The sequence below is a fragment of the Rhinoderma darwinii genome, chromosome 11, assembly GCF_050947455.1.
Source record: "Rhinoderma darwinii isolate aRhiDar2 chromosome 11, aRhiDar2.hap1, whole genome shotgun sequence".
In the NCBI taxonomy this organism is placed as follows: domain Eukaryota; kingdom Metazoa; phylum Chordata; class Amphibia; order Anura; family Rhinodermatidae; genus Rhinoderma; species Rhinoderma darwinii.
Genome location: NC_134697.1, coordinates 13,711,071 through 13,725,095, shown reverse-complemented (window position 1 = coordinate 13,725,095; position 14,025 = coordinate 13,711,071). Strand labels below are relative to the sequence as shown.

At 42.1% G+C, this 14,025-nt stretch overlaps 1 protein-coding gene across 4 annotated transcripts in view; it reads left to right on the top strand.

Moving 5' to 3' along the window:
- Positions 1-14,025, top strand: part of KCNIP2 (potassium voltage-gated channel interacting protein 2) — a 344,365-nt gene that overhangs the window by 318,653 nt on the left and 11,687 nt on the right. For all 4 annotated transcript variants that reach the window (XM_075843006.1, XM_075843003.1, XM_075843004.1 and 1 more), the window contains 4 exons: positions 25-95; positions 1,348-1,455; positions 8,954-9,058; positions 13,444-13,506. In XM_075843006.1, coding sequence (XP_075699121.1) covers positions 25-95; positions 1,348-1,455; positions 8,954-9,058; positions 13,444-13,506 — 347 coding nt within the window. The remainder of the gene's footprint in view (positions 1-24; positions 96-1,347; positions 1,456-8,953; positions 9,059-13,443; positions 13,507-14,025) is intronic.

Here is a 14,025-nt window from a genome sequence, read left to right as displayed (position 1 = left end):
ATTAACTCTCATTTTCTGTTCCAGATTCCAGCATGTACGCACATTTTCTATTCAATGCATTTGACACCGATCACAACGGTTCCATCAGCTTTGAGGTGAGAATTTGTCATCAGCTTTAGATGAAGTCGGAGATGTAGCTATATCGGGGCCCTCCTGTTTACCACAGTTCTCCAGGTGGCTAAGGCTATGTTTACATCTCGTTTTTTCCTTCCATTAGAAGTATACGTCAGGACTCTTCCCGATGTATCCCACTTCATAGGCATACAGTGGGATACATCGCCCGAATTCCCCGGGCACAGCGCTACTTTATGAGCTGAGCTCGGGAAAGCCCCTCACGTCACTGTCCATACATCGACCGTGACGTTAGGGGCTTTGAGATGCTGGAATCCCAGGCCAGAGCATCGGCAACGTTCTGGTCGGGGATTCCGCTCCTTGAGGGAGCCCCTGACATCACTTTCCATATATGGGCAGTGACAATAGGGGCTTCTCTAGTCCCAGAGTATCGGGCCAGAGCGATACCGATACCCTGGCCGGGGACTCCCGAGTTGAAAGTCCCTGACATCACTGTCGATACATGGACAGTGACGTCAGTGGCTTCTCCAGGGCTGGAATCCATGGACCGAGTGCTACGTGATACTCTTCCCAGGGATTCCAGCCCTAGGGAAGCTCCCCGAAGTATATGTATAACGTACATCTGTGAAGGATGCCATACACTTTCTAATTAAAGGGGTATTCTTAACTGTAAATGTCTGAGAGGTAAACGACTCACCCCTAGGAACCCACCTGTCGGAAAACAGGGGTTTTCTGACCCCCATTTCAGTATTTAAAGTGGCTGGTGGCGGCGGAGAAAGAGAGTAGAATAAGGAGATAGCAGGCCAAGCTAGTGGTTTATAATCGGAAACCCCAAACACAACTCTTTATTTTACGGTTTTTATAAGATGTCTAAAGAGAAGATCAGTGATGCAACTCCACTCAGTAAAAAAACTCCTGATTGGCTCAAACATTATTGTATGTAAGTGGGTCTCGGCGTTCCCTACTACCCATATAGGGACTCTTTCCGTCTGTTTAGACTTATTCAGAAGAGCAGGAGGCCGTCTAGTGGGTCTAGATGCACCCACTGCCTCCCCTTTACCAGGACGTCTTATAAATAACTCAAAATAAAGAGCTCTGTCTGGTAACTGGTCTGCGGTTCACCCCTTTAAGTAGAAAATTCATAATAGTAGAAGAACAATCAACTCCGTTGGCAATGACAACGTTATAACACTATAATAATAATAATAATCTGTCTGTTAATTCATTTTTACAAATCCCTTTTCTGTTACTGTAAAATTCACTTTTTATCCATAGGATTTTGTAGCGGGATTGTCTATTATCCTACGAGGGAGTGTAGACGACAGACTCAACTGGGCCTTTAACTTGTATGACTTGAATAAAGATGGCTGCATCACTAAAGAGGTAATCCTTTCATTATTAAAGGGATTGTCCACGACACCTGGACCCCGCACCGATTAGCTGCTGCGGCTGCCTCCAGGCAATGGACGTCTATGCCGCAAGCAGATGGCTCCGGTCACGGAATAGCGGTCGAGCTGCAGTATTCAAGTGAATAGGAGCAGAGCTGCAGTTCTGCAGAATGGCCTTTATGCGGTGTCGAGAGCCAACTGCTTCCGGCTCCAACTACTGCATACCGTTCAAAACATCTGGCGCCCGGAGCAGCTGATCGGTGCGGGGTCCGGGTGTGAATAGGTCATCAAAGGTCCGGTCGTGAACAACCCCTTGAAAGAAGTAACTTACTGTTTGTTTGTTTATTTGTTAGTTTATTTAAAGTGTGTTTAGTATGTTCTGCAGTACTATTGTCGGTCATGTTGCCTAGCGACCACACAACTTCCTGTCTTGGTGACCACCAGTTGAATTCATATAGTTACATCATATATTAAAGCGGTCACTGGAACCAGATTCACTCTTCATAATACACAGACTGGTTTTCTGTCCTTTCCTCTCAGACTACGTAATGTATGAAATTGTACGAGAGGCATTTGGATAAAAAAAAAAATATGCAAGACAAGTGGGGAAATACAGGAACAAAGAAAGGGTGCTATGTGTCAGATGAAACTTTCGGGAAGGCTTGGCGGAGATAATACAAATCTGGATATTAAAGGGAAATTCTGGTGATAACCCCTATGAATTCTTACCAGGAACCATGCTGTCGCTGCTGTCAGGGGCCGAGATATCATGTGTGCAACTGTAGAGGAGCCCAGCTAAATGGCTAGCCCCCTGCTGTTATCAAATCAGCAGCTGGAAAACAAGGGGGTCATATACCGTTCATGCACAGGGCTCCTGTGTTGTCAGGGTCTGCCCCTGGCTGTCTTTTGTACGTTACTGAATATACTGTCACTTCTTCCTTTTAATAATGTAAGAGTATTGCCAACCATTCATCTGTGCCCCTGCATGCAGTGGGTTGAAGTTTGTAGACTGCTTGTAACATGCACGCTGCTGCACAGGGCGCAGTCTGTAACATCTCCTGGGCCTTTGACCAACATCTGTCTCTTTCCTGCATTTTGCACACCATTAGGAATGATCTATATAACTTTACTTTCTGATAGAGTGGTATGGCCAAATCACATCTATGTGTTGCCCCCATCCTTCTTAAAATGCCCATTTTAAAGGACAAGATTAAAAATATCTTAGGTGCTATTAGTGGTAACTGTATGGATAAAGTCATCTCCAATTGTTTTTGTAGCCTCTTACTCTAGTTTTCACACTTCGGACACAGTAATAAATATAATCCATTATGCTGCAAACCGTAATTAACATCTACCAGAACGATTGCCGCGGATCCAGCTCCCGGAACCCCTGGCAAACAGCGGATTTTGCCGGGGAAAGCTGTGGATATTCAGATGGTTTTTTTTTGCGCCAGAAGTAATATATGAGCGTCTTGGATCTGCCAGATTAGTGTATTCTGGCTCATAAAGGGGGTATTAAGTCGGGGATCCTCCCCAATGTCAGATCCAGAGGGCATATGGGTCATCATGAGACAATCCCTGTAATTGTGGAATGACTTGTCAGTGCGACTTTCGTTAGACGTGTTTTCTTCGAGATGTCTTAGGAAACTCATTTTCTTTTAGTCTTGAGCCCCTGAGGGTATAATAAATGAATGATGTGTCATGGATAAGGTATGGTCATTATTTCTTTATGAAATAACCGCTGACTGACGCAAGGATTGTTGGCTGTGCTCTCGGCCCTTCCACATAAGACGTCAGCAAACGTGAAGGCAGCGAATTCTGTACATTACCGCTGGGTTCACACAGAGTTTTTTGCAGGCGGAAAATCTGCCTCAAAATTCCGTTTGGAATTTTGAGGCATATTTTCCTCTGCCTGCACGCCGTTTTTCGCCCGTGGCCATTGAGCACCGTGGGCATAAATACGCTGCGAAATACGCTTTCTCTGCCTCCCATTGATGTCAATGGGATGTCAGAGGCGTAAACGCCCGAAGATAGGGCATGTCCCTTCTTTATCCCGCGAGACGTTTTTTCTGCTCGCCAAACAAAAACGCCTCTGCCTCCCATTGAAATCAATGAAATCAATAGGAGGCATTTTTGGAAGTTTCTTGGCGCGTTTTCCGACGCGATTTCCGCGTCAAGAAACTCATCAAAAAACTCTGTGTTAAGCCAAAAACAGAAACAGTACCTAAACAGAAGAAATATATCAAGAAAGCCCTTAAACCCTTAGGGTATGTGCACACGTGAACTGTCTTTTACGTCTGAAAAGACAGACTGTTTTCAGGAGAAAACAGCTGCGTCGTTTCAGACGTAGTTGCTCGTCCTCGCATTTTGCGAGGCGTCTTTGACGCTCGTAAATCTTGAGCTGTTCTTCATTGACTTCAATGAAGAACGGCTCAAATTACGTTGCAAAGAAGTGTCCTGCATATAATGTATAGAAAAGTCCCGCATGTAATGTATATAAGTGTCCCACATATAATGTATATAAGTGTCCCGCATATAATGTATAGAAGTGTCCCGCATATAATGTATATAAGTGTCCTGCATATAATGTATAGAAGTGTCCTGCATATAATGTATATAAGTGTCCCGCATATAATGTATATAAGTGTCCAGCATATAATGTATATAAGTGTCCCGCATATAATGTATATAAGTGTCCTGCATGTAATGTATATAAGTGTCCCGCATGTAATGTATATAAGTGTCCCGCATATAATGTATATAAGTGTCCCGCATATAATGTATAGAAGTGTCCCGCATATAATGTATATAAGTGTCCCGCATATAATGTATATAAGTGTCCCGCATATAATGTATATAAGTGTCCTGCATATAATGTATATAAGTGTCCTGCATATAATGTATATAAGTGTCCCGCATATAATGTATATAAGTGTCCTGCATATAATGTATATAAGTGTCCTGCATATAATGTATATAAGTGTCATGCATATAATGTATAGAAGTGTCCCGCATATAATGTATATAAGTGTCCCGCATATAATGTATAGAAGTGTCCCGCATATAATGTATATAAGTGTCCTGCATATAATGTATATAAGTGTCATGCATATAATGTATAGAAGTGTCCCGCATATAATGTATATAAGTGTCCCGCATATAATGTATATAAGTGTCCCGCATATAATGTATATAAGTGTCCCGCATATAATGTATATAAGTGTCCCGCATATAATGTATATAAGTGTCCCGCGTATAATGTATATGTGTCCCGCGTATAATGTATATAAGTGTCCCGCATATAATGTATATAAGTGTCCCGCATATAATGTATATAAGTGTCCCGCATATAATGTATATGTGTCCCGCATATAATGTATATAAGTGTCCCGCATATAATGTATATAAGTGTCCCGCATATAATGTATATAAGTGTCCCGCATATAATGTATATGTGTCCCGCATATAATGTATATAAGTGTCCCGCATATAATGTATATAAGTGTCCCGCATATAATGTATATAAGTGTCCCGCATATAATGTATATAAGTGCCCTGCATAGAATGTATATAAGTGTCATGCATATAATGTATATAAGTGTCCTGCATATAATGTATATAAGTGTCATGCATATAATGTATAGAAGTGTCCCGCATATAATGTATATAAGTGTCCCGCATATAATGTATATAAGTGTCCTGCATATAATGTATATAAGTGTCCTGCATATAATGTATATAAGTGTCCTGCATATAATGTATATAAGTGTCCTGCATATAATGTATATAAGTGTCCTGCATATAATGTATATAAGTGTCCCGCATATAATGTATATAAGTGTCCCGCATATAATGTATATAAGTGTCCCGCATATAATGTATATAAGTGCCCTGCATAGAATGTATATAAGTGTCCCGCATATAATGTATAGAAGTGTCCCGCATATAATGTATATAAGTGTCCCGCATATAATGTATATAAGTGTCCTGCATATAATGTATATAAGTGCCCTGCATATAATGTATATAAGTGTCCCGCATATAATGTATATAAGTGTCCCGCATATAATGTATATAAGTGTCCCGCATATAATGTATATAAGTGTCCCGCATATAATGTATATGTGTCCCGCGTATAATGTATATAAGTGTCCCGCATATAATGTATATAAGTGTCCCGCATATAATGTATATAAGTGTCCCGCATATAATGTATATGTGTCCCGCATATAATGTATATAAGTGTCCCGCATATAATGTATATAAGTGTCCCGCATATAATGTATATAAGTGTCCCGCATATAATGTATATAAGTGTCCCGCATATAATGTATATGTGTCCCGCATATAATGTATATAAGTGTCCCGCATATAATGTATATAAGTGTCCCGCATATAATGTATATAAGTGTCCCGCATATAATGTATATAAGTGTCCTGCATATAATGTATATAAGTGTCCTGCATATAATGTATATAAGTGTCCTGCATATAATGTATATAAGTGTCCTGCATATAATGTATATAAGTGTCCCGCATATAATGTATATAAGTGTCCCGCATATAATGTATATAAGTGTCCCGCATATAATGTATATAAGTGTCCCGCATATAATGTATATAAGTGTCCCGCATATAATGTATATAAGTGTCCCGCATATAATGTATATAAGTGCCCTGCATATAATGTATATAAGTGTCCCGCATATAATGTATAGAAGTGTCCCGCATATAATGTATAGAAGTGTCCCGCATATAATGTATATAAGTGTCCCGCATATAATGTATATAAGTGTCCTGCATATAATGTATATAAGTGCCCTGCATATAATGTATATAAGTGTCCCGCATATAATGTATATAAGTGTCCCGCATATAATGTATATAAGTGTCCCGCATATAATGTATATAAGTGCCCTGCATATAATGTATATAAGTGTCCCGCATATAATGTATATAAGTGTCCTGCATATAATGTATATAAGTGTCCTGCATATAATGTATATAAGTGTCCTGCATATAATGTATATAAGTGTCCCGCATATAATGTATATAAGTGCCCTGCATATAATGTATATAAGTGTCCCGCATATAATGTATAGAAGTGTCCCGCATATAATGTATATAAGTGCCCTGCATATAATGTATATAAGTGTCCCGCATATAATGTATAGAAGTGTCCTGCATATAATGTATATAAGTGCCCTGCATATAATGTATATAAGTGTCCCGCATATAATGTATATAAGTGTCCCGCATATAATGTATATAAGTGTCCCGCATATAATGTATATAAGTGTCCTGCATATAATGTATATAAGTGTCCTGCATATAATGTATATAAGTGCCCCGCATATAATGTATATAAGTGTCCTGCATATAATGTATATAAGTGCCCTGCATATAATGTATATAAGTGTCCCGCATATAATGTATAGAAGTGTCCCGCATATAATGTATAGAAGTGTCCCGCATATAATGTATAGAAGTGTCCCGCATATAATGTATAGAAGTGTACTGCATATAATGTATATAAGTGTCCCGCATATAATGTATATAAGTGTCCTGCATATAATGTATATAAGTGTCCTGCATATAATGTATATAAGTGTCCTGCATATAATGTATAGAAGTGTCCCGCATATAATGTATATAAGTGTCCCGCATATAATGTATAGAAGTGTCCCGCATATAATGTATATAAGTGTCCCGCATATAATGTATAGAAGTGTCCTGCATATAATGTATAGAAGTGTCCTGCACTTCTTTTGACGAGGCTGTATTTTTACGCGTCATCGTTTGACAGCTGTCAAACGACGACGCGTAAATGACAGGTCGTCTGCACAGTACGTCGGCAAACCCATTCAAATGAATGGGCAGATGTTTGCCGACGTATTGGAGCCCTATTTTCAGACGTAAAACGAAGCATAATACGCCTCGTATACATCTGAAAATAGGGAATGTGAACCCAGCCTTAATGACCAGGCCATTTTTTACGTTTTTCCATCGTCGCATTTCAAGAGCTATAACTTTTTTATTTTTGCGTCGACATAGCTGTATAAGGTCTTGTTTTTTGCGGGACAAGTTGTATTTTTTAATAGCACCATTTTGGGGTACATAGAATTTGTTGATGAACTTTTATTAACTTTTTTTTGAGGGGGAATAGAAAAAACCTGAAATTTTGCCACTCTTTTTTGCGTCCGAAATCTACGCCGTTTACCATGTGGTATAAATAACACAATATCTTTATTCAGCGGGTTGTTACGATTGCAAAGATACCAAATTTGTATAGTTTTTGTATGTTTTACTACTTTTACACAGTAAAAACGCTTTTTTTTTTCAAAATTATTTGTTTTTGTGTCTCCATATTTGAAGAGCCATAACTTTTTTATTTTTTCGCCGATGCGGTTGTATGAGGGCTTTTTTTTTTTGCGGGACGACTTGTAGTTTTTATCGGTACCAGTTTGGAGTAGATGCGGCTTTTTGATCACTTTTTATCACATTTTTTTTAAGTCCGGATCCCCAGAAAACAGCAATTTTTCCATATTTGTTTTATTTTATTTTTTACGGCGTTCACCGTGCGGGTTAAATAATGTAATAGCTTTATAGTCGGGGTCGTTACGGACGCGGCGATACCAAATATGTGTAAACTTTTTTTACTAGTCCCACTAGGGGACTTTAATATGTGATCATCCGATTGCATATATAATACACTGCAATACTTTTGTTTAAAACGGACAGGCATCTGCTAGGACATGCCTCTGGCATGTCCTAGCAGGCATTCACTACAGGCAGACCTGGTCTTTATTAGGCCCCCGGCTGCCATCGGAGACACAGACATTCGGCAATCTTATTACCGGGTGTCAGTGGGATGAGAGGAAGCTCCCTCCCTCTCTCCAAAACCACTTAGATGCGGCACTCGCTATTGAGCGACGCATCTGAGGGGTTAATCGGATGAGATCGATACCAATATCGATCTCACCCGTTCGAGCTCAGCTACATCTGGCAGCTGAGAGCAGGGACATTTAACCGCTTCCTGCTCTGTGTAAAGGCGTATTGGCGGGTCACTAACGGGTTAAATTATTTTCTCTTATAGATCCAATTCTGATTTTGGCTTAAAAAATACATGCAAAATCTGCATCAAATCTGCACTGTGTGAACAAGGCCTTAGGGTGCAGTCACACACGGCAGATTTTGTTGCCGAAAATTCGTCGACAGTAAACCTGTTCCATTCACCCGGACGTGGTTGTTTCCGCAACAGGTGGATAATTTTCTGCAAGTTTCATTCAGATAAATGAAAGAAATTTTCAGTCGCAGAAATTTCTGCAACAAAAATCTGCCGTGTGTGACTGCACCCTCGAAAGGAAAAAAATTTAAATAATAAAAAAATTCCCCAAAATGTTCTATTTATGTTATAACGTAGATATATTATGTTTTACCTTTTACCAGGTCTTCTTATTTGCATTTTATTTATTTTCATATTGTTTCCACAGGAAATGATGGACATCATGAAGTCTATATATGACATGATGGGAAAGTATACATACCCAAACATGAGAGACGAAGCCCCGAGGGAACATGTGGAGAATTTTTTTCAGGTGAAATACCAAATATGTTTATGTAAGGCCTCATTCACACGGCAGGGTTTCCCGGCCGGGTGCCGGCCGTTCATAAATTGGCCGGCACCCGGCTGCATTAGGAATAATAGACCCCTAATGGGGCTATTCACACGACCGATTTTTTGACGGCCGGAAAATCCGGCCGTCAAAAAATAGGACATGCTCTATCTTCGCCCGGACACCCGGCCGCCCGGCTCCCATAGAAGTCTATGGGGCCGGGTATTACACGGCCATCACCGGAATGTGTTCCGAGTGATGGCCGGGTTTCCCGGCGCTTGCGCTCTATCTCCTCCTCCTCACAGCGCAGAGTGCATGTGAGGAGGAGGAGTTGATGCCATTCTGACGGATGGCATCGCTGCACACTGTGTGGCAGGGCCGGGGTGTACAGCAGGTGGAGGGAGCGCTGCGCTGGCTCCCTTCCCCTGCTTGTTAAAAGCACCCTGGCCCGGCGACACCTTCGATGGCGCCGCTAGCAGCAGCTGCTGCTGCTGCGGCTGCTACTACTGCAGCGACGCCACTATAGCAGAGCAGGGAAGTATCTCCCCGCTCTGCTATGTGCTAGCCGCAATTTAGCTCCTTGAAGGAGCGGAATCCCCGTGTTTTCGGGGATTCCGCTCCTGGACAGAGCGCTTGATGTCTCTGTCCATATCTGGGCAGTGACATCAGGGGAAACTCCTGAAGCGGAATCCACGAACACATGGGGATTCCCCTTCAGGAGTTGCCGCTGATGTCACTGTCCGGATCTGTCCGGCCCGGCACGGATGCAAAACTTTATGCAAACCGGCCGGGCAGAATGGCCGATTTTACCGGCCGTCACTCGGGCTCGGGAACGACCCGTTCGTGTGAATCCAGCCTAAGGCCTTGTTCACGTTGGTCAAAAAAAAAAAGGTTGAGTTCACAAAGTCTTATAACATGTGATTATAAGACTAGGAACAGACTTGATTTGCAGCACACAGAATACGCACACGCCGTTTTTGTTGCAGTTTTTGGTGCAGATTTTTAGCCAGAGCAGGGAATGGATCAAACACGAAGGAAAAGTAAAAAATAAAAGACTTATACGCCTCTTTCCTCCCTCGGTTCCACTCTTGTGTTTGGCTCAAAAACTGCATGTGTGAATCCAGCCTTAGGCTATGTTCACACTGAGTTTTTTGCAGGTGGAATTTCTGCCTCAAAATTCTGTTTGGAAGTTTGAGGCAGATTTTGCTCTGCCTGCACGCCGATTTTCGTGACGTTTTTCGCCCACGGCCATTGAAGGCATAAAACGCTGCAAAATACGCTTTCTGTGCCTTCCATTGGTGTCAATGGGAGGTCAGAGGCGTAAACGCACGAAGATAGGGCATGTCGCTTCTTTCTCCCACGAGCCGGTTTTACCGCTCGCAGGAAAAAGACGCCTCCGCCTCCCATTGAAATCAATGGGAGGCATTTTCGGGCCATTTTTGACGAGTTTTGCGGCGCGGTTTCCGCGTAAAAAAAACTCGGCAAAAAACTCTGTGTGAACATAGCCTTATATTTTTATATTCTCTTTAGGATCTGATTCCAGTTTTGGTCACTACAAAAGTCCATATAGCAAACGCACCACAAACACACAGGGAAATGAATCACATTTTCTACAACAGTTTTTTGACCTTTTTTGGCTTTCCAAGGGGGCGCGGCTACAGTGGCACAACAGATTTATTCTAATTTACGCCAGAAAACAGGCGTAAATTCTAGTAGAAATCTGCTCCAGCTCCTAGCTAGCATAAGGCTATGTTCACACGCTTAGCAAAAAACGTCTGAAAATACGGAGGGAAAACAGCTCTTGATTTTCAGACGTTTTTTAATTATCTCGCGTTTTTCACTGCGTTTTTTATGGCCGTTTTTGGAGCTGTTTTTCTATAGAGTCAATAAAAAATGGCTCCAAAAACGGCTCAAGAATTGACATGCACTTCTTCTTTGCGGGCGTTTTTTTACGCGGCCGTCTTGAAAAACGGTGGCTTAAAAAAAACGCCCGGTGGGAACAGAACGCCGTTTTTACCATTGAAATCAATGGACAGAAGTTTGGAGGCTTCCGATCTTGCGGCCGTTTTTCGGCCGTTTACGGACCGATAAACAAGTAGTGTAAAAATACCCTAAATATCACTCTACGGGGCGTAGCAAGGTAGAAGCACATGCCGAGCCCTGTACGTTGCCCTCCCAGATCGGACTACTCTCCCATCAGAGTACACCCCATGGGCCAAATAAATCAAATTAAAAAATGGTCACTTCACTTCTTTTCCCCGGGTCCCCTCGGGCTCGTTTAGCAGGCCGCGACTCATACACGGTCCTGACACCGGCAACGTGAGGACTTGTATGTGACGCCGCACTAACGACGCATATAAGGACCTGACCATGCTTGGCGCCAGGACCTCCTCTGAGCTGCGGCATGCCGAGGGGAGAAGGGGAGCAGGTAAGGTGAGTATACTTATTTTTTATTTTACAGTATGTCCGATGGAAACGCGGGAATGGCTGGCGCACGCCCGTAGTCACTGCAATTGTGGCGCATGGTCGGCAGAAAGATGTGACACATTTCATAAGAGGCGTTCGTCTATTTATAAATGTGTCGCATCTATTTTGAATTTTCTTTATATGAAGACTAACGTATGACATGCCAGCATTAAAGAGGCTCTGTCACCACATTATAAGTGCCCTGTCTCCTACATAAGGAGATCGGTGCTGTAATGTAGGGGACAGCAGTGCTTTTTATTTTAAAAAACGATCTGTTTTCACCACTTTATTAGCAATTTTAGATTTATGCTAATGAGCTGCTTAATGCCCAAGTGGGTGTGCTTTACTTTGGTCAGCGTCATACACTCCTCTGTACAACACCCACTTGGTCTAATCAGTGACCAATCAGCGTCATGCACTTCTCTCCATTCATTTAGGCAGCGCATAGGGATCCTGCTAGATCCTTATGTGCTGTCTTAGGCTATGTTCACACGGAGTAATTTGGGGGAGGAATATCTGCCTCAAAATTCCGTTTGGAACTTTGAGGCAGATTTTCCTCTCCCTGCACGCTGATTTTCGCTGCGAATTTCGCGCCGTTTTTCACCCGCGGCCATTGAGCGCCGCGGGCATACAACAGCGCGAAATACGCTTTCTCTGCCTCCCATTGAAGTCAATGGGAGGTCAGAGGCGGAAGCGCCCGAAGATAGGGCATGTCGCTTCTTTTTCCCGCGAGGCAGTTTTACTGCTCGCGGGAAATAGACGCCGACGCCTCCCATTGAAATCAATGGGAGGCGTTCTCGGGCCGTTTTTGCCGATTTTTGCGGCGCTGTTTCCGCGTCAAAAAACTCTGCAAAATACCCCGTGTGAACATAGCCTAATACTAACACATTAACGATACTGAAGTGTTTAGACAGTGAATAGACATTCCACGGGATGTCTATTCACAATCTCTGCACTTCGTTACTGTTTCTATGGTAGTTACAGCAGAGCAAAGCGTAATCTCCCTGTAACCTGTCATTTACAGCGTAATCTCGCGGGATTACGCTGTAAATGACAGGTTACAACGAGATCACGCTTCCTCTGCTGTAAGTACCACAGAAACAGTAACGAAGTGCAGAGATTGTGAATAGACATCCCGTGGAATGTCTATTCACTGTCTAAACACTTCAGTATTGTTAATGTGTTAGTATAAGACAGCACATAAGGATCTAGCAGGATCCCTATGTGCTGAGTAAATGAATGGAGAGGAGTGCATGATGCTGATTGGTCACTGATTGGTCAGCGTCATACACTCCTCTGTACAACGCCCACTTGGTCTAAAGTAAAAACACGCCCACTTGGGCATTAAGCAACTTATTAGCATAAATCTAAAATCGCTAATAAAGTGGTAAAAATAGATTGTTTTTTTTAAATAAAAAGCACTGCTGTCACCTACATTATAGCGCCGACCTCCTTATGTATGAGACAGGGCACTTATAATGTGGTGACAGAGCCTCTTTAATATATCCCCCCCCCCCCACGGCCTTAAAGGGGTTGTTCAATTTTATAAAATGTTTGTATTTTTCAATAAAAATGAAATAAAAATGTTTATAATAAAAACCTGATACTTTACCTTCACAGACTTATAGGGGTTGACCATTTTCATATACCTTTTTAGGTAGCTCTGAGTTAATAGAGGGGGGTCCCCTGTTCAGGATCATCACAGATTACATCTGATCGCTGGGGGTCCCAGCAGGGGGACACTTTGTGATCAGCCTGGTGTCAAAGAACCCCCTGTAATAAGTAGGGATTGTCCAAAGCGGAGGACCCCTTTCATGGGTGACGGGTTGAAAAACTGATAAGCATCTCTCTGTGTTTTACGGTTTATGTCTGTTTCATTTATTATTTTATTTTTTTATTAGAAAATGGATAAAAATAAGGATGGAGTAGTTACCATTGAAGAATTCATTGAATCGTGTCAAAAGGTAAGTTCATGGCCGCCAAGGACATCAAGGATCTCTCTGGACCTTCCATTCACCAATAACGTGGAGTCGCAGACCTCAGTGTGAACTGTGCACATCGAATACATTGGGGGAGATTTATCAAAACTAGTGCAGGGTAAAAGTAGAGGAGCTGCCCATAACAACCAATCAGATTTCAGCTCTCATTTCTCACAGACACTTTGGAAAATTAAAGCAGCGACCAGATTGGCTTCTATGGGCAACTACTCCACTACTCCTTTGTTCCAGTTTTGATAATTCTCCCTCTTTGTGCTGGTTATTTGTACAGGGGATGTAATGCTCTACGTAGTAGTGCCCATATAACTGGTCACCCCATCATGCACCAGTACTCATACCACAGTGCCAGCTCCAGCAGGGCTTATACAGACGGGTAATCTCTAGTAGGGCCCATAAAAACATATTTCAGGGAGACATGGGTGAAAAAACATGTAATAGTGCCAGCCAAAGTGTCCTCATAAGAGTGCCAAAGTGCCGCTAAAATAG